The sequence below is a fragment of the Mastigoproctus giganteus genome, chromosome 13 (genome assembly GCF_048544385.1).
Source record: "Mastigoproctus giganteus isolate SK-2022 chromosome 13, ASM4854438v1, whole genome shotgun sequence".
Classification (NCBI taxonomy): Eukaryota; Metazoa; Arthropoda; class Arachnida; order Uropygi; family Thelyphonidae; genus Mastigoproctus; species Mastigoproctus giganteus.
Window position 1 is genome coordinate 48,510,234 of NC_143587.1, and position 20,720 is coordinate 48,530,953.

The following is a 20,720-nucleotide window of genomic DNA, read 5'->3' on the forward strand; positions in this document are numbered from 1 at the left end:
AACAATTTAGCAGTGCACATCAGCATTTCAGTTACTGTGCAGCCGCACACCCATGCAGCTTAGAGGGAACATTGATTTGTATGGAAAAAAAAAAAAAGAAATAATTGCCAGATTTCTATTTGTCTGATTTTAATGAAATTGGGAATGTTTGACAAATATTTTAAAAAGCCCACCCAATATAAAATTTCATGAAAATCTGTCCACTGTAGGAGTCCCTCTATTACATGTGGATAGGCAGATGGACATGGTGAAGATATTGGGCACATAGTCATGTATATGCGACTGCACCTAAAAACCAGTTAAGAACTGATAAAAACAAAGAGCTAGAAGTGATAAAATACACAGAGTAGTCTTTGAGAAAAGTGTCTCAAAAGCTATTCTTTGTGTGTATTTTATTACTTCTTAACTGTGGTTTTTATATATTTTTTAATTGTACTTGCCAATTTCCATTTTGTACTGTTTATTAAATATTTTATTTTCATTTGTGTTTATTCAGTGGATGCAAGAGTAAAATTTTATAGAGGTACACAGTGAAACTGTTAATACAGTGAGACCTCAGTTATCCAGGATGAAAATTAGACTGCCTTTTTGTAGATATTTGGGATTTGTTTATTTTTGTACAGTATTTATTACATATAATAAAAAAGTGTGTACATAGGAGTAATTAAAAATGTTTTTATTAAACAATACAGTGGTTTTTTTATCTGGCTGTGTTAGTGTGCTTATTTTTTTTAAAATTAAGCACAAAGGTTATATACTAACCAATTTGAGCACTGGTCAAGTGTGACATTGCCCTCTGGCCCACACAGTGCTGTCTACTGCCCAAATGTAATAAGTTATTATTAATTACATTATGCTGCTTCTCAAAACTTAAATGATTGAATGTGGAACTTGTATTATTTTGAATGGCTAAAAAAATATATAATATATAATTCATAATGAATCAGTCCATTGGCCAGAGGATTGGTGCTCTGAACTAAAGCAGTTTATGCTTCATAAACTGCCTTAGTTTATTGAGGCTTAGTTTATTATTCATAAACTGCCTTAGTTTATTATACTTCTAATTTATTGAGGCAATTTATGAAGCATAAACTGCCTCAGTAAATTAGTAGTATAATTAGTTTAAGGTGAAAGATTTCAGTTTAGTAATTCCATTATGTGTTAGCAGTGAGATATGTATAATTTTCTGTTTTTTCCTTTCTGTTTATTTAATATGTTTATAACCAAGCTGGATTCTGAAGAGTCAACCATTAGTGAAATCACTAAATGTATCACTGAATTCAGAATCAGCCATCATGTTAAAAAAAAAAATAAATAAGTAAATCCAGGAATATGAAGTAATAAAATCCTTCATGTTTTTTAGCAAAATGCCCTTACATCCTCAAAAAAATTGAGATGTGGTGTTTCATTTCATATTTGTTGCTGAATAATTCTCTCTCTTTTTCAAGAATACACCACCAATTTATTGCACTTCTCGACAATGAGGAATGCTATTGGTTTTAGCAAGATGCAATTACTTTTCACTCATTCAATGAAATGGTGGCAATGATGAGAGACTTTTTTTTTTTTTTAGTGATTATCATATTCCTGGATGTAATGTTGCTGAATTATTTAGGAAGCTTATTGAAAGGTAAAATGTATAAAAATAATTACCACACATTGGAGTAACAAAATCCAATATGCAGAATGAAATTGTGAATGTAAATGTTCAAACATGACAAAAGGTGTCATTGAATATGATGAAAAGAGTCTGTGCATGTATTCAAGAAGGTGAACATTTTTAACATTTATTATAACTTTTTATAATTATTTATCACTGTAGTCATTATAATTACTTGATCGCATAATTTGTTAATAAAAGAATTAATAAATTAATTACTGATATTTGAATTGTGTGAATTGTGAATCATCCATATAATGACCTTTATTTGCTTTCCTTGTACAAGGAAAGCAAATAAATGAAATGGATTAGGATACATGTACATCCACTAAATGTCTGCAATTCATTTTTAAACTTGTATGTTCCGTACAAGTAGAATGAATTGAATATTGTGCAGGAAGGTGCTTCTCACTTCAGATTTTTTTTTCTTGTGCATCATGCTTCACAATGGTTATATTATGCACTGATATTTGTCACATTTGAGGAAAAACTGTGAAACAAAGGGGAAGTTAAGAAAAAAAGAATAATCCAGTTTATTCAGTTAAACGATGGCCACATTCAAGAAGATTTTGGAAAGTACACTTCTTCGCAAAAATATTGAGGAAATGGAGATAATTTAGATTCCTTAATCAGTTATGGAACGCATTCCATAACTTATATGTGTGTTGAACAGTTAGTGAAAAGATATGTATCTAAATATGTCTTTATTTTCTGAATATTTGTTTTAAAAAAATACTCTCAAAGTATGGTATTTATTAACTTTTTTATTCTGGTTTCACTTAGAATAAGTGTGCCCGATATTGGCCAGATGATGGGCAAACAAAGGAAGCAGGAAAGGTCTCAATTAAGAGCATTGCAGAATCTTCAACTGCTGATTATACTTTGAGAGAGTTTCAGGTCATTAAGGAGGATCAGGTATGTTTTTTACTTAGGCTTTAAACTATTTATTCCTGCATAATATTTATAAGAAAAATTTTCACTGTTCAAGCCATTCTGTTTTATGTTGCATACCATGTGCATGAACGCTTGATTGCTTTAATGTGTTTCCCCCATACATTATTAATATAATTCAGAGTGCAATGTTTCTTTTCCTTTGCAAATAATTTTGTATGGCAACATTTATACTTGACTGTGTTGATGTATGCATCAACACAGCCAATCCCCTTATTGATGTTACCAACAGCAAATTCAAAATGAGCAGCATTCAAAGAAATAATCTTGGATGATACTAGGCTTTTCATACCAACTAAGAAATATTGTTCAAGATTTAGGCCTAAATGGATGTCAGATGAACTAATGAGACATGTGGCAGAGAAAAAAAAATGCATGGGATACATATAAATTAATGGGTAACGTGGAAGCCTGTGATAGATATAAGCTGGTCTGCAACCAAGTCACAAAGGAGGTTAGGCAGGCAAAGGCAGATTACAAGAAATCCTTGGCAAAGGATGCAAAGAAAAACAGTAAAGAGTTCTTTACTTATGTAAACTCTAGAAGGAAGGGGATGAATCAGATTAATCCACCGGATATCGATGATTCAACTGTTGATAATCCTGCCCAGGTAGCTAACAGACTAAATGAGTATTTTGCATCTACATTCACAGATGAGGAGTTATTCAGGGAGCGGAATGCCAGAGGTGTATTAAACTCTGGCAGTAAACTAGATAATCTTGTGATAACTGAGAGTAAAGTGGAGGAGAAATTGTTGAAGATAAACATAAGAAAAGCACCTGGGGTGGATGGAACCTATCCAGTTATATTAAAGGAGGCTGCAAATTGGAGCAGTATGGTATTGGAGGCAAATTGCTGATATGGATAAAGGGATGGTTGAGTGGGAGAAGACAGAGTGGTAATCAATGGACACTGCTCTTCATGGACTAATGTTATTAGTGGAGTCTCTCGGGGTTCAGTGTTGGGTCCATTGTTTTCTGTATTTATTAACGATATTGATGATGGTATATCAGGCTTAATGTCTGTCCAAGTTTGCAGATGATACGAAGGTCGGCAGGGTTGTTGATGACACTAATGACAGTACGCTGCTGCAATAGGATCTAGAAAAGTTGAGCCAGATAGGCTGAGAGGTGGCAACTGAAGTTTAACATTGACAAATGTAAAGTACTGCATTTGGGAAGCAGTAACCCCAGAGTAATGTATCAACTGTGTGGTACTACACTGACAGTGGTAGAGAATGAAAAGGACCTGGGGTTAATTGTACAGGCAGATATGAAGTTTTCTGATCACTGCAGATGGTCTCCAAGAGTAGCTCATGGTGTCTTGTGAATGATATACAGGAATTTTTCTAGCAGGAATAAGGAGGTGATTATCCTCCTATATAAGGCAATGGTCAGGCCACACATTGAGTACTGTATACAGGTCTGGATGCCTCATAGAAGGATGTAGAGCCACTGGAGCGAGTGCAGAGAAGGGCAACAAGATTAGTGAATGGAACAAAGGGTTGCTCTTACAAAGAAAGGCTTAAGTTTTGCAAATTACAGTGTCTGGAGACTAGGCACCTGCGAGGTGATCTGATTGGGGTGTATAAAGCATTGAATGGTTTGAGCATGCTCAATGCTGATGGGATTTTCCTCTTGCTCAGAATAATCGCCTAAGAAGGCATAAACTGAAATTGAGGAAAGACAGTTGTAGCAGAGATGTGTGAAAGTTTGCCTTTAGCCAGCATGTAGTTCATTGCTGGAACAAATTTCCATCTGTCGTAGAAGTTGATAGCTTAAACAGATTCAAGGCAGAACTAGACGAAACATTTTGGAGCAAGTGGATGGGTGAAATTAGAAGATATGGTGTTTTTTTTGTGTTTTTTTTTTTTTGCTGATGCTATATAAGCTTGCTTTCTTGCATCATGTGCCTTTGCTAATTCTAATTTGTTGGCTGCATGCTACTTACTTATTGCATACTCCGATTTTTCACGTTTATACACCAGTAGCTCCAAAACACACACACACACACACACAAACTATATACCATGATCACATGCTAGACCTAGATCACATTAACAAACTTGCCTTATTAAAAGTATTATTTTTGTTGACTCTCTAAATAAAATATGCCATATAATGAGAAGATCCTCCTGCTCATCCAGAACCTTAATATTCAAATAGGCTCTCATAGATTACTGGACAATCCAGAATGTGCTCCTAAGAAATCCATAAAATGCAGTGTCACTAATGCACAAAGTTCTGTATATGCTGGGTTGTTATAAAATGAGTTTCCCTATTCAGGAGACCCTAGTGTCAAAACGGTTAGAGTTAACACTGTTAAAATCAGTGGCTATGTCATTTAGGGTATGGGGAAGCAATTTGTAGAAGGAAAAAATTAGTTCGAATTTCCACCACCAGGGGGAAAATGGTGCTGCACATGTGTAAAAGTTGTCATTTACTTCAAGACACGCTGCTTATGCAAATAACATCCTGTTAGATAAAGGCAGAAAGGCCAATGTCACTGTCAATAACCATTATGTCTCTTACAAAAAAGAATGTCCCTTTTTTAGTAAAACTGTTCTACCAGAATAATAGTAATGCTAATGCAGCACTAAGTGAATATTGGAAACTTAAAAGGTTTGCATAAAGGACCACTGATGTCAGTGAGGCTTCAAAAACTAATAAAGAAATTTGAAGCAACCGGGCAGTTAGGTTTAATTCAAGGCAGGGGGATGACCACATATTGGAATGGATGAAGTGGCGGTTGCAGTGGTCAGAATGCAAAACACTACCAGTCAGTAGTGCCCGGGTGTGTCAAGAGACTTGAACCTTCCTTTGTCTGCTGTACGTAAAGTGCTTCAAATAAATTTACATTGGTTTCCGTACAAGATTTGTGTAGTGCAAGAACTAAAGTCTTGTGATCAGCAACAACGAATAGCCTTTGCTCTGCGATTTCTGGCTTGTATGGAACTTGATGATACATGGGCTCGAATGATATTGTGGTCTGATGAAGCATATTTCACTCTTCATGGGGCTGTAAATGCACAAAACTGCCAAATATTCTCGTCCATCTGCTGTGCATGGAAGACCACTACAAAGTCCATACATTACAGTATGGTGTGGATTCACAGCAGAGTTTATAATCGGACCATTTTTCTTTGAAAAGTCTACACTCGTGCCCCCCCCATAAGGTGTACGGTAACTAGTGCATGGTACTACTGCTCTTTCTAGAGAGATCACATTATTCCCGCTCTGCAAGAAAGGCAATGCCCGGAGACCGTAGTGTTCATGCAAGGTGGGGCCCCTTCCCACGTTGGTCGACAAGTGAAGAAACTGCTCCCTTTCAACATTTGTAAATGATTGCATAATTTCTAGAGACTTTCTGCAGTTCTGGCCAGCCCGATCACAGATCCCAATCCCTGTGATTTCTGGCTATGGGGATACCTGCAAGATAGTTTACCGTGGCGGCATACAGATGTATTAAAATCTAATCCTAAGTTAAGTATTCCATATCATGTTTACAGTGCCAATTTCTCCCCTGGTGTCAGAAATTTGAACTAATTTTTTTCTTCTACAAAATCGCTTCCTCATACCCTAAGTAACATACCCACAGATTTTCACAGCGCTATCTCTAACCGTTTTGACATTAGGGTCTCCTGAATAGGGAAACTTATTTTATAACTACCCAGTATATAATGCCATCATATCTATTATTAGAAAAACTTGTAAAAATTTGTGCACACCAAACTGAGTGTCAACAAGCAACAAATTGTACTAAGTTAAAGAAGGAACCCAAACACTTGAGCTCTTTGGCAGCCACTTTATGAAATGGCTGTCAGAGTTTTCATACACACCTTATTGGGACCCATTAACTCTTCAGTTCATTCTAGGAGACCAAATGTTAATAACTTCATTAGTTTCCTTTAGTTAGCAAATCTCATCAGTTCATTTAATACAGCCTTTGATAGCAGCAGCAGAATAACTGACATGATAGCAAAATTTTAATAGGCACAAAATAGTTCAAGTAACTTTGCACCATAAAACTCCAAACAACTGAAAGGAATAAACTTTCCTCTGAGTCTCATTTCATCCTATAAGCAGATTTCAGGCAACTTGATCTGGAGACATTTTGAAGAACCAAATACTGTATCAGGGTTTAAGTATTTCTTGTCTGTGCCTCTGAGCAATCAAGGGAGCAGAGGCATTGAACACAAATACGACTACTGATAGTAAACAGACAAGAGATCCTTAAACCGTAAGTGTGACTTCTTAAAAGTACTACGTGGCTCCAATTATCCATGAATGGACAGCAAAGCCTCTCCATAAGTCTTCTGAGGTGTTGCATGAATATTGTATATGGAAACTTGAGATATCCAAAGAATAAAGTAGCCAGTTGAGTTTGACATAAATCCCAGTGAATATATATGGGATGCTGCAAGGATATAAATGGTTAACTGTTAGCCATGACAAAGGACTTTCTATAAGTTGAAATTTGATATCATGGAGGAGTAGGATTTGTGCCATCACTCCTTGGTGGGTAGTTTGTTTTGAGCATGGGAAAGCTCTATTTTATACCTGAATAGCCATCAAAAATTATCATACACTATTTTTTGACTTCTAAGCATTGTCTGGTGGAACATACAGCTTTTTTGTTTCGTGATATAATTATCATAATTGTTATTACTAGTCTAAATGTTCTTTCTTTATACACTTATTGGTAGTTACAATGATGATGATTATTGGTAACGATAAATTACACATTTTCATTTATATAGCTCACAGAATAAAACCTTATTGTTTCTGTGATTGTTTTCTTAATTTTGACCACCAGTGTAGATATATATGTATGTACAAAAATTAAAATCTAGCATTAATTGTTTATTTTCTTCAATTAGCCTGGCTCTCGGACTGTTTACCACTATCATTTTACCGCATGGCCAGATCATGGAGTGCCATCTGATCCTGGTTGCGTTCTTAATTTTCTTCATGATGTTAATCATAGACAAGAATCTATTTCTGATGCTGGACCTATTGTAGTTCACTGCAGGTATTGAAAATATGCTCATTTTGGTATATTTTCTGATAGTCACTTAAATTCATAATCATTCAAATAAGTTGCAAAAGAAAAAAAAATTATAAGTGGCATTACTTGAGCAGTATGAATCTGTGTGGAGTTTGGGAATGAGAGAAATCTTGACTGTTTTTGTGCTTAATGCAATTTTGATTAGGGAAACTTGATAAAACTGTTGAGAACTACCTGTATGATGAAAGTCTGTTATCATTCACTGTAGTGTCCTAGTAGAAACTGTACACTTTAATTATTAAACAAGTTATAATTTAATGATTAAAAAAAAACAGTTATACAACTACAAAAAAAATGTTTATCTGCCAAAAAACTATAGTTAAGATTGCTGACCATTACAACTTTCACAGGTTGTTCTGTTCTGTCTTTTGGCCTCATCCATATAGTCAAGTGATTTGTTCTTCTAGGAATAACTATATGAGAAAATTGTCATTGCATGGAACTGTGTAGAATAACAAAGAGTTGTCATTGATTTCATTTGATATTCAGAAAAGCAGCAGTCATAAAGATGCCATTTACATTAAATAAATTTTTTTCACCACCAATTTTTCTGTATCCAGGAAATTATTTCAGTGGAAAGAATTTATTGGGAGTGAATACGAAATACTCCAATTGTTAATAGGAAAACAGAAATCTGTATTGTACTTCAGTTTTCTGAACAGTTGTGCAAAGTAGAGAAGCAGAGGATCGTGCTATTCATTGAACCACCTTTGTAGATAGTGCATTAGATAGCATTGCTATCCGCTCTTACAATGTAGAAAAGGCCTGCATTCTATTTTCATTGCCGGCTGAAATTGAGAATTACTTCTAAATGGGATTTGGTAAACTTAGTTTTCACATTGTGGGCAAGTTAGTTTGCTTCACATGAGGGTTGTATTTTTTTCCTCTCTCTCTCTAATGAAAAATTTGGTTTTTCATCTAGAAAAAGATCAAGTGACCATAAAACATGTAATTTACACATACTATTATACACTGCCTCGTGATGTTAGTTACTTCTGCACAAATTCTAAACAATTTTAACTATCAGGTCACAAGAACAAGCAACATATGGATTTATTGCTTTTCCCTAACAAACATTTATGGTCACTTATACATTTAAACACCATAGAATTCCAACATATATATTATATACACACACACACACACACACACACACACACACACACACACACACACACACACACACACACACACACACTGAGTTGGCTTTGCAATGACAGCACTCCCTTGTGCAGGAATTGACTGGTCTACGATGCCAGTGAAGGTTCAAAGTTGGGATCAACTAATATAAGATTGTAGTTTGCACACTTGGTGATCAGAGTTTGAGTGCCTGCAAGGAAGAATGTGTTAGCATCAAAATCTTTCTGATTTGAATGTAGAATGATTGTGGAGGCAAGGCATTGCAGGTGCCACTACCTTGGCAACAGCCAATGTGGTTAAGTACTTCCAATCTGTAGTGTCGCAAGTCTGCTGTTACTGGCTCAACAGCAGTTGAACAACCAGCCAAAGATCACATGTGGGATAGACACATGTGATTGACACACCCTTGTGAGTGTCGTGTGTCTTGTCTCATAATACAGCAGCGATGCAGCACATTGGCCCAGTTAGCCATTCAATATAACATAGGAATGATAAGACCAATATCCACATGGACTTAGTGTTACAAGTTAAGCAGCATCAGGGGTTTCCCTCAACTCCACTATTCACGTAGACTGAGCCAGGCATTAGTTCATATAGGTGGAGTTCATATAGGTGGATAGATACCCATTAACAGCAGTAGATGGTTGTTAATAGGTATCTATGCTACTGTGAGCCACAAGAAACTGTACCTTGCATGGGCATGCCAGCACCAACCCTAGATCACTGACATATGGAAGTTTGTCGCCTCTGATGAATCTTGTTTCCAACTCTGTCGCATTGATGGGCATATCCATATTTGGAGAAAGCAACATGAGGCCATGTCACCTGATTGCATTGTTGATGTTTGGCAAACTGTAGGCAGTGGTGTTGTGGTGTAAGGACTATTTTCATGGTATGCCCTGGATCCTCTCGCCTCCCATCAGTGGCTCAGTGGGAACACCTACCTTTCTGTCATCATTGACCAAATAGATCTCTTCATGATGACAATGTGTCCAGTCAACTCTGGCATCTGTTGATAAGACAACATGCCATACCACAAGGCCTGCCAGACCTTGTGATATATAGGCAAAAAGGTGGCCTCATAAGGTATTAGGTAGGTATTCTTAATGCAATGCCTACTCAATGAATAGTGTATATATATATTATACAAATAGACAAAGTGTTTATTATAAAATGTGTTCTGCACTTCAGCATTTAAAATTTCATTTGCCAGATAAAACTTCTAAACAGCCTTCCCTCATGAATAACAAAGGCTTGTTCATAGCCAAAATATTGATTAACTTTCAGAAGAAAGCAAACTTTTCTGTTTGATGCACTGTGAATTTAATCAACATAGTTTGTTTTGAATGTAGCAATGTCACTCTTTTGGTTGAGAAATTTGTTATTGAGCATTATGCATCCAACGAATTATTCACTCCATGTCAAGAAGCAATTCCTGAAGAGATAGTGTCAAACAAAATAATTATATACTGCTTAATGAAAAAAAAAATTCCCATAACTGAAAATGTCACTGACTGCATAAAAAAAAAAAAATAAATAAAATAACAAATAAAAATAATAATGATAATAAATAATGTACAAGTCACTGCAATTGCATCATTTCAGTACATAGCCAACTACTTGAGTAGTTATAAATTGGCATCATTAAGTATATCTCATATTGTGAATACTTTCACAATGAGTTGCCATGATATTGCACTACCTCGAATAAGTAACGCTTCACCATAGGGGAAGACTATTGTTACTTATTCTCAGTGGATACCATCACCCATACGGCACAGTTTCAGAGCTTATTGGCTCCTCATCATTGGGTGGGCAGGTACCCTGGTGGTGCAATGATGACAACCCAGTTGCTAAGTATAAATCCACAATAAGAGAGATGCCTGATGGTGTGGAGTAATTTAAATTATGGTATAGTTTAGGGCTAAGGCCTCAGATTATGTAAAGAGCTTAACTAATGTACAAGTCAGTGCAATTGCATCATTTCAGTACATTAGTTAAACTCTTTACATAAGCTTGAGGCTTTAGTCCTAAACTATACCGTAATTTTGATTATAAATAAATAAATAACCATTCAGTTCTAAACAAGGATACTTTGGAAAATGTCAGGCTCTCGGTTTTTCTCCTGTTGAGTGAATTTCCTTAAGTAAACTTACTCAAGAGATATAAATACTGCTTTATGCACTGCTCACAAAGTGGCCAAGAAGCTTAATTTATGACCATATTGCATGTAAATTATGCACAAGTTGTACCTTACAGATAATCAGGTAATGCTGCAAGACTTCTTTACTGTCACTGATTGAAAAATTTTGTCCTTGGTAATATTGGAGTGTTAGACTGTCTTTTTTCCAGATGAAGCTTGGTTCCATTTGAGTGAATATGTGAAGTCAGAATAGCCAAATCTTGAGAACTGATAACCCACCTGTTTACAGTGAAAGTTCATTCACTCAGCGAAGATCAGGGTGTTTCATAACATGTGGGCTGTACTTTTAGGATTTATTTAGGACCTAAAAATGAAAGAAAGCTTATAAATGTGTATAATTCTGAATGGGCTGTTTGAGCAAAAATAAAAAAAAACTATGGAGTTTTCAATGGTAAAAAATAATAAAATAATAAAACACATTCCTAGTAAAATGTTTATTCATACTAGCTACATTTGTTTATTCTTATTTATTTTTAACCATAGCTCCATAACTGTTCAGAATTGTACATACGAGGGAATATCAAAAAGTTCGTACCCTGATCTAGATAAAACATCAGTAGGAAGATGCCATTTTTAATATAAGTTGTCTACATATTCAATAACTAACAAGTGAAATTTTATTCCCATACCCTGAATATGAGGAAGGACGCTATGGTTGACAAAGTGGAGTATCAAGCAGTAGTCGAGTTCCTGCATTTGCAGGGCAAGAAAGCTCAGGAAATCGACGAAGAAATGAAAGATTTGTATGGGCAGAGTTGTCTATTTTATGACACTGTAAAAAAAGTGGAAACGGGAGTTCCAGTGTGGTCATACAAGTGTCTTTGACAACATTAAATGCCTAAGAGTATGAAGGAATTTGTAAAATGGTGCCTTAAAACTACCTTGGTAGTAGAAATGGTGTGTGTGCAGTACCCATGCATAAACAAACTCTTTCATACTCTTAGACATTTAGCCAAGAAATATCTTTTAGATTAAACCATGCATACAATCAGGCATCTCTCATATTGTGGAGTTATACTTCATAACTGGGTTGTCACTATTGCAACAACAGGGTACCTGCCCACCCACTGATAAGAAGCTGACAGGCTTCAAAACTGTGCCATCTGGGTGGTGGTGTCTGCCAAGAATAAGTAACATTAGTCTTCTCCATAGGTGAAGCATTACTTATTTGAGGTAGTGCAATATCATGGCAGCTCAGTGTGAAGGTATTCACAATATGAGACATAATTAAAACTATGCATTAAAACTACCTTAGTAGTAGAAATGATGTGTTTGCATTGCCCATGCATAAACAAATTCCTTCAATATCGACATAGTTTATTTGGATTTTAGCAAAGCATTTGACTGTGTCCCTCATGAGAAGTTACTGTACGAGCTTCAACAGGTTAGGATTACTAGTAAGATTCTAAGATGGACTGCTGGGTGGCAGAAGGCTGTGATTAATGGATATTCTTCAGATTGATGTAACATCAGGAGTGAATCCTGCAAGGATTGGTTCTTGGACCACTGGTGTTTCTTATTTTCATAAATGACATTGATGAAGGGATAGAAGGTGTGATATGAAAATTTGCAGATGTAAAGATTGGCAGAGTCATTAATGATCAGTGCAAACAGTGCTCCTTCAGAATGACTTGAACAGATTTCAAAGATGGTCAGAGAAGTGGGCTATGTTTTAATGCTGATGAGTGTACTTGAGGAATATCAACCTCCAAATAAATTATACACTTGGTGGAGTTGAATTTAAAACAGTAGAGGAGGAAAGGGATCTGGGAGGTACAATACAGGCAGATATGAAGTGTTCTGAACAGTGCAAACAGGCAGCCAGGAAAGCCCACTGTGTCCTATCGATGATTTATCAAACGCTACCCTGTAGAGATAGGGAGGTCATAATCCCACTGTGTAAGACAATTGTAAGACCACATTTGGAACACTGTGTTCAAGTATGGAGAGCTTATCTGAAAAAACACATTTAGCTTTTTGATAGGGTCCAAAGACTGATAACTCAAATGGCGAGATCAGCAGAAGGACAACCGTATGAGGAAGTACTCCAGTTGTGCGGTGCTAAACCAAAAAAAAATGAATCTCTGCATTAACAAGCTGGGCTATTCAAATCAGTTTCTTTTTAGGCATTTGGAATTGGCAATTATTCAACTTGAGAAGCAATGAAGTTTCATTTGTCATACTTTTTTTTTTTTTTTCCAGAATGCAATGAAATGCCACTATTCTACATCTGACTTGAGAGAGCAGTAACATTATCACCTGTACTTAAGTCTGTTATGTCCTGTAAATCTTAAATATGTTCAATCTAACTAATAGAAACTAAAAAGTTTAAAAGCACTTAATTTACAAAGAAACTACATAATTATTAATAAGACTATACACCGATGAGCCAACACATTATGACCAGTGAGTCATTATGCAAATCGAAGCAACTGCAGGTGAACTACGGCATGTGCCCAGGTCGGGACACGGTATAAAAAAACACCCGATAATGAGTTCCGTTAATCAGTGTTGCTCTTGTTCTTCAGATGGGAAAGGAAGCAGACTTCAGCGAGTTTGACAAAGGCCAAATTGTAATGGCCAGACGACTGGGTCAGAGAATATCCGAAACGGCATGGCTGGTGGGGTGCTCATGGTCAGCCGTGATTAGTACCTACCAAAAGTGGTCTGAGGAGGGGGAACCCACAAACCGGCTGTGAGGTGTTGGATAACCACGGTTCATCAGTGCTCAAGGTGAGCGAAGGCTCTCCCGGATGATGCGTGGCAATGGAAGAGTGACTGTGGTGCAACTCTCCAATAATTGGAATGCTAGTGATGGGAGTAATGTGTCACAACACACAGTACATCGAACTCTGCTGAAAATGGGGCTGTATAGTTGCAGGCTGCTCCGAGTGCCCATGCTAACCACGGTTCACTGGCGACAGCGCCTACAGTGGGCATGCGAGCATCAAAACTGGACCTTGAGTGATTGGAAGGAGGTTGTCTGGTCTGATGAATCACATTTCCTGTTGCACCATGTGGACTGCCAGGTATGTGTGCGTCATTTACCTGGGGAAGTGGTGGTGCCTGGGTGCACCGTGGGACGAAAACAAGCTGGTGGCAGCGATGTCATGCTTTGGGTAATGTTCTGCTGGGGTACTCTGGGTCTAGTCATCCATGTGCTGGGCACTCTGACATCTACCACCTACCTAAACATCATTGCTGACTAGGTAAACCCTTTCATGGCAACGGTCTTCCCCTCTGGCAGTGCCGTCTTTCAGCAGGATAATGCACCATGCCACACCGCCTGGATTGTTTGAGACTGGTTTACGGAATATGAAGAAGACTTCCGGGTATTGTCCTGGCCTCCAAATTCCCCAGACATCAATACCATCTAGCATCTGTCATTTGTGTTGGAACAGCAACTCTGATCTGTGGCGTCTCAACCATGGACTTTACAGGAGTTCAAGGATCTGTTGGTTACGTGTTGGTACCAGATACTACAAGGTACGTTTAGAAATCTTGTAGCATCCATGCCTCTCCGGGTACGAACTGTTTTGGCTGCATATGGAGGACCAACATCATATTAGGTAGGTGGTCATAATGTTTTGGCTCATTGGTGTATATGTAAAACCTGATAATATAAATAAAAAGCAATCAAAACTAGTAGCAGAACATTGTCTACTGACAGTTCTTGAAAGTCTGAAAGCCTTCAAGAACTAAAGCATTGTTTTCATTAGCAAATAGATAAAATTTTGTGCACAACAGGCATTTATAATAATGTTAAAGAACAGTCAGCTGTACTTTATTATTATTGTTGCTCTTATATTATTTCTTCTCGATTTTGACGTTCCACCTCGTGACAGGTATTGCTACCAAGTACACAGGGTGGTTGTTGTGTCTGTTGTTGCTGTTGGTCAACGAACTATCTTACAGGTGTTCAGGATTGCAACTTTCTGGAGTTCCTTGTATGTGTTCTTTGGGAGCCCTATTGCTGCTAGGCTGTTATGTAGGGTCTTTGTCACCATACCGGTGGTTGATATGATGATCGGGATGGCCCTTACTTGTTGCATATGCCACATCTCTTTAATCTCCTGTCTTAGGTTTTTGTACTTCCTTTGTTATTATTATCCAGAAAGAAGAACATCATAGAATAATATACTTGGTGGCAGTACTCACTTGTCTAGTCAATTGCTAATATTCAACTGTATGGTAGCTTCTTCTCCACATCCTAAGGGCATTACAGGCTTGACAGAATCTTTGCCAACATCTGAGTTGCTGCTTTCCTTGAAAATACCATTTTGCTTTGATTATGACCATCTCCCCTCATAAGCTACATTCACACCACTTTAACATCTCACAACCTAGACCTTAACTGCTTTCCTTTGATCGTGTTACCTTCAGATTCCTTGCTCTCTCTCCCTTGGCCTGGTTTTTGGCTGGTTTATTGGCTTTCTTTTATTTCACATGTTTCAATTCCTAGGTAGTGCTGATTCCCCTCACAAAACAAACTATGGTGAAACTTCAGCTTATCCATTTTTTTTCCAGAATAAGCAAAAAGCATTTCAAAATTTTTCAGTTCATTAATGCCAAAATTTCAAAAAGTGAAGATCTTTTCACAAACAACCACATTAATCTCTCAGGACTCCAGCTGGAGGTTTGGGCTGATCACATTACCACATTTGATCTAATCTCATTCACTGTTCCTGAAGTTTGTTCAAAGACACCACGTGATATGCTAGCTAAAATCGACTGTCATTCTATGACTTAAAGTGGCTAACCAGCTCCCTTGCAAACTTATCTGCATTAGGACCAGATAGTACCTCCATCTGCTGCCTCAAAATTTAACTTTTTTATTCTAGCTACCCTGACAAACCTCTACAACCAGACCTTTACCCAAGCTTAAGCTCATATTGCCCCAGCCTTAAAATGCTACAGCGTAACAACTCCTGTCTCTAAGTGCAAAAATCCACAACCTCTTAATAAAACTTCTAAATAATTCTCTCACAACTTTCTAGGTAAATTATTGCATCTAGACCAACATCTATTCACTGTGTTCTGCTGAAATGTGTCTTCAATTCATTTCTGCCATTTATGGAGCATTACAGCTGAAGGAGAATCTTCATTGCTTCTTCCCTTTATAACTGCTGCTTTATTCATCTACTGTTGAACTTCTATTTACAGCCCAGAATCTTGGTCGCTGCAGTAAAAGTCCTGTTGGTAAATGAAGATTAGTTACTTTATTATTGCTCTTTCATCTTTTCTAACAAATCCATGACCTGTGTTAGAAACATAGGCTTAGGCCTGTCCTAGCTTAGGTCTTGTTCTCAGCCATATCTACTTTAGCTCTTATGCGGATAATATTTTTCTGTCCTTACTATTCCCTACTATTAATATTGGTCTTCTAAATCCATTGTGTATAGTTAAACTTATTGATGCTTTCTTTCTTATATTAAAACGTTTGGTTTCCATGTGAACATCTCAGTCAATATCCACAAATTGTTTCTTCCTTAACCTCCACTTTAAGCCATATTAAATTTTTAGGTGTACACCTGGGTTTTAAACTCCTTGGTCCATTACACAAAGCTTTACTCTACCATTCTCACAATCTTTTGGTTTTATTAAATTTGACCTTTTCATTCATAATTAGTGGCAGTCTCAGGTAGGGACCAAAAGGGACCTTGACTTGGCACATTATGACCTCAGTTGCCAGTGTACCATTAAACGCCAAACCAACCAACTAAAAGGGACTACAGACCCCCCCCCGACATCCATGATAAAAATGTGATAATAATGTTTATTTTTACTGTTACTTGATTAAAGCTCATTGATTCCCCAAAATACTACTTTAGCTTCTCTCTTCAGAAAATCCAAATGCCTTTCACAAATACTTTGACATAAACAATAGAAGATGCACTTTAATGCATCTTCTCTTGTAATATATTTGATTTTATGAATATAATTTTCATGCTTTAATTTAAAAAATGCTTTGAAAATGCCTTCATAATTAGTTCAAAATTCAGAATGCTAACAGCTTGACCAATTCTTTCATTCTATTTGTGCATCAGTGATCTCATCTAAGAAAATAGAAATTCTCACCTTTAAATCTTCTTGTGATTAATATGAAATATCTTTTAGATTCTTAAGTCTGTTCCTGCTGGATGGTATCTATTTTTTTAAAATGTATTTTCTTTGCATTGAAATTCTTAAATAATGGCTCTGCATAAGAGAGCATAGTTTCTTTGTTTTAATAGACATACAGTTTTCTACATCTGGGTGCCTCTTTTAGCAGTAGTATAGATGAAGCATTTAGCATATCTTGCAGACATGGTGTTGGCTTTAATCTTAGAAAACTTATTCGGTGAAGGTTCCACTTAGTATTATCTTTAGACATTCCCATTATAAACTTAATTAAAAAACATATCTGACCATAGTGAGGTATGTGATATTTTGATGCGTTTTGTGGCTTTTATTGCCTTAGCATTTACTGGAAAAGAACCTAACAAATAATTTTCCAAAAAAGATAGATATAATTTGCTCTCTCTGACAGTTTCCACTCTTGCAATCAATGCTTTTGCAATCCTACAATTATAAATGCTAATTTTGCTCACACAGTAACTTTGTTTTATTTATCAAATGTATTGGTATTACTGGTGAAAGTCGCAACCTTCATCAATTCAGTCAATTTATCATTCTGTCCTAAACTTCTCTCCTTGTCAGTTTTAAACATTACAAAATATAGTTCATCTGACTGTCATTAATCTCAACTGTTCAACAATTCTGTTACCCAGTTTATGGCACTTCTCCATTTTTGGCTTTATCAGAAATCAGAGTACTGAGAAGTACTGTGAAAGTCCATTTTCTGTTTTGGTTAATTTTTTTTAATATTAATTTATGCTCACATATGTTTTGTTAGCTGTTTAGAAGTTAGAATAAAAAATTGTATCTAATTTTATACAACTATTTGTTTGTTTTAGTGCTGGCATTGGAAGAACAGGAACCTTCATTGTAATTGACATGATTGTAGATCTGATTAAGAGACAAGGTGAATATTTTTATAGTATTCTTAAGTAATTTTAAGTAGGGACTCATTTATGTACACATTATTATTAATTATCTGATAAGTAGAACTGCAGCTGTTTTGAGGAACAGCTGTGAAATAATATACTCAGTTAAGTCACATTATTTTTTGAAATCACTCTGATCAAAAATCAGGTTAATAAAATTAAACTTAAATTTTAGCATGGCATGCTTTTATGGGATATGATCAGTTTCAGACTGGCAGTAAGCTAACACTGCCATAATTAGCATAAAATTCATCTGTTGGTAATAGCAGAATATGATCTGTTTATTCATTTATCATTTAGTAATAGTAAAGACCAGATTATTTAAGGAAACTAGGCTTTTGTTGCATCAGCCGAAAAAATAAACTGTACAACATATATCCCTCTTATCACATCCTTGCCATTGTCAGAAGGTACTGTACCAGTTGCCCTTTAAATTTCACTAGATTGTCCATCTCAGCCTTCCCCCTTCCTCAGTGCTTCATACACCTTAGTGAAATCCTGCAAAGATGCCTTGTTTACAAGCTCTGTAATCCCTTTTCTGTTCTCACTAGAGGAGTAGCCTGTCTTTAGATGCATTCAAGGAGCTCAGTGTCTTATTTTATTTATTTTTTTTAAATACAACTCCAAATCTGAATAAGATATTCCAAATGCAGCCCACTGACTTTTATAATAGAATTGTAACTTCCTTCTCCCTAGCTGGAAATGTATAGAAAGTCATTGATAAGCCACTGTGTGCCGTCCTAGCCATTTTCTTAGAGTGACATTAGCCTTCATATATAACTATTCACACACCCAACTCCCTTTCCCCATTTACATTCCACAGTTCTTCGGCTCTACCTCACCAACTGTATATATAAGTTATTCTTGAGTTATTTCCAAAATATAGAACCTTACGATGAGCAGCATCAAAACAACTGTCCTTTCTCTTACCATCCATGAAGTAATTCTAAATTTTTTTTTTTTTTTATGAAAACCCCAAACACGAGAGGTATTAGAACCTATAGGGCTTAGTACTGGCATGGGTTGAAGGTTGAGAAGATGAAAAAAGATACTTGTTGACATTAGACTCTAACTTCTCTAGATTATAATTTCACAAAATACGTATGAAGGAATGTTGTTCCAGAAAACGAAAGTTGAATGAATAAAAGAGGAAGAAGAGTTGGTTTTGTGAGTTTGAATTTGGACAGTAAAATGATGTTGACTGATTGTGGCATGTGTTTGGACTACTTTGGAAAAGTGAGTGGCAATTATAGAAGCCAATTCAGAAGAACAGTGCCCATGGAAGTATCTGTAGAAAAGGCATACAGCAGAAACAGTACGTCTATAAGACAGAGAGTGGACAGTGGGTTAATTAATGACATCAATTAGAGATGTCATTAATTAACCTGACTGCCCTATTCTGAATGGAATCTAGAAGCCTGAGAGAGGATTTGGGGGCACCACCCCAAACAACCAGAAATGAGAACAATATTCCATGGTAGGGAGGATTTGCGATTTGTACGGAGTGAAAAGGGTGCCTCCGTAGCCAGGTGGGAAGGAGCAGCAGTGCGTAGCACACGCTTCTTGATTAGACCGGGGTTCGAGCCCGTCACCACCAAATACGGAGGATGTGGAAAGGTCAAGGGAATGACCACCGCATATTCCCGGAGCAATATGGCCTTAGTTGCTAATGCTCCTAAAAACCAAATAACAATAACAACAACAACAGCTGTTTGGAAGAAAAGTAACACCAAGAGTGAAAGAGAAAACCCAGTTTTTTAGATGCAGAGGAAGCAGTATTTGTAATTTGCTTATGCTGACAGAAATTAGAAGTTAGTGTAATCCCCAATAGAGATATATGATCTTGCCTAGAAATCAGAGTGTCATCGAAGATAAGCATAGAAGCAGAAGAATTCTTTTTGTGAGATATAAGACTGCACTAAGTTTTAGAAGGATTGAAATCAACTAAGTTATCTTTGCCCCACTGCAGAATTACATGTAGATCAGCATTTAACAAATTGGTAGTGGATATTCAAGAAGTTGAAGCTGTTTGTGCAGGGCAAAGTTTCTCAAACTTGAAGGTGGAATGCAATGTGCTATCAGCAAAACTATGGATAGGATTTCCAGTTAATGAAAGAAGGTCATTAATATACAAGAAGAAAAGCATGTGAGAAAGAACTGAACCTTGGTTCAGTTCTTTCATTCAACTAGCATTAGTTGAGAAGTTAGAAGACAGAGAGCCATCTACCATCACCCAGTGAGCGGTCAGAGAGAAAACTGGATACCGAATTACAAAAAATAGTTGGCAAACCATAAGATGGAAGCTTAATTAGAAGACCTTTATGCCAAACACAATCAAAAGCTTTTGGAGCTTTCTTAGCATCAAGATTGTTCAAAATCCTTCTGACATACTTTTGATGGGAGACCACAGGTGGCATTGAATGGAATCTAGTAGGAATGGTGGGAGGTGGTTTACTAACATTATTGATACATGAGTTGGAAGAAAAATAGGATGCTAACAAGTCAGCTTTATCTTTGGCTGAAGTGGCAATAGAACCATCTGGTTTTGACAGGTGGAAACAGGGATGGGCAAAAGTTGTAGCCAATAATTTTGGCATGAGACCAGAAATCCTGACTGCCATTTGGGCAAAAGTAAGTTTTCTACTCTGTCTGT

The 20,720-nt window shown here is 36.6% G+C and overlaps 1 protein-coding gene across 3 annotated transcripts in view; it reads left to right on the forward strand.

The window, feature by feature from the left end:
* Positions 1-20,720, forward strand: part of LOC150076017 (tyrosine-protein phosphatase non-receptor type 11-like) — a 148,908-nt gene that overhangs the window by 96,852 nt on the left and 31,336 nt on the right. For all 3 annotated transcript variants that reach the window (XM_090387998.1, XM_090387997.1, XM_090387999.1), the window contains exons 9-11: positions 2,444-2,575; positions 7,491-7,642; positions 17,978-18,045. In XM_090387998.1, coding sequence (XP_090244124.1) covers positions 2,444-2,575; positions 7,491-7,642; positions 17,978-18,045 — 352 coding nt within the window. The remainder of the gene's footprint in view (positions 1-2,443; positions 2,576-7,490; positions 7,643-17,977; positions 18,046-20,720) is intronic.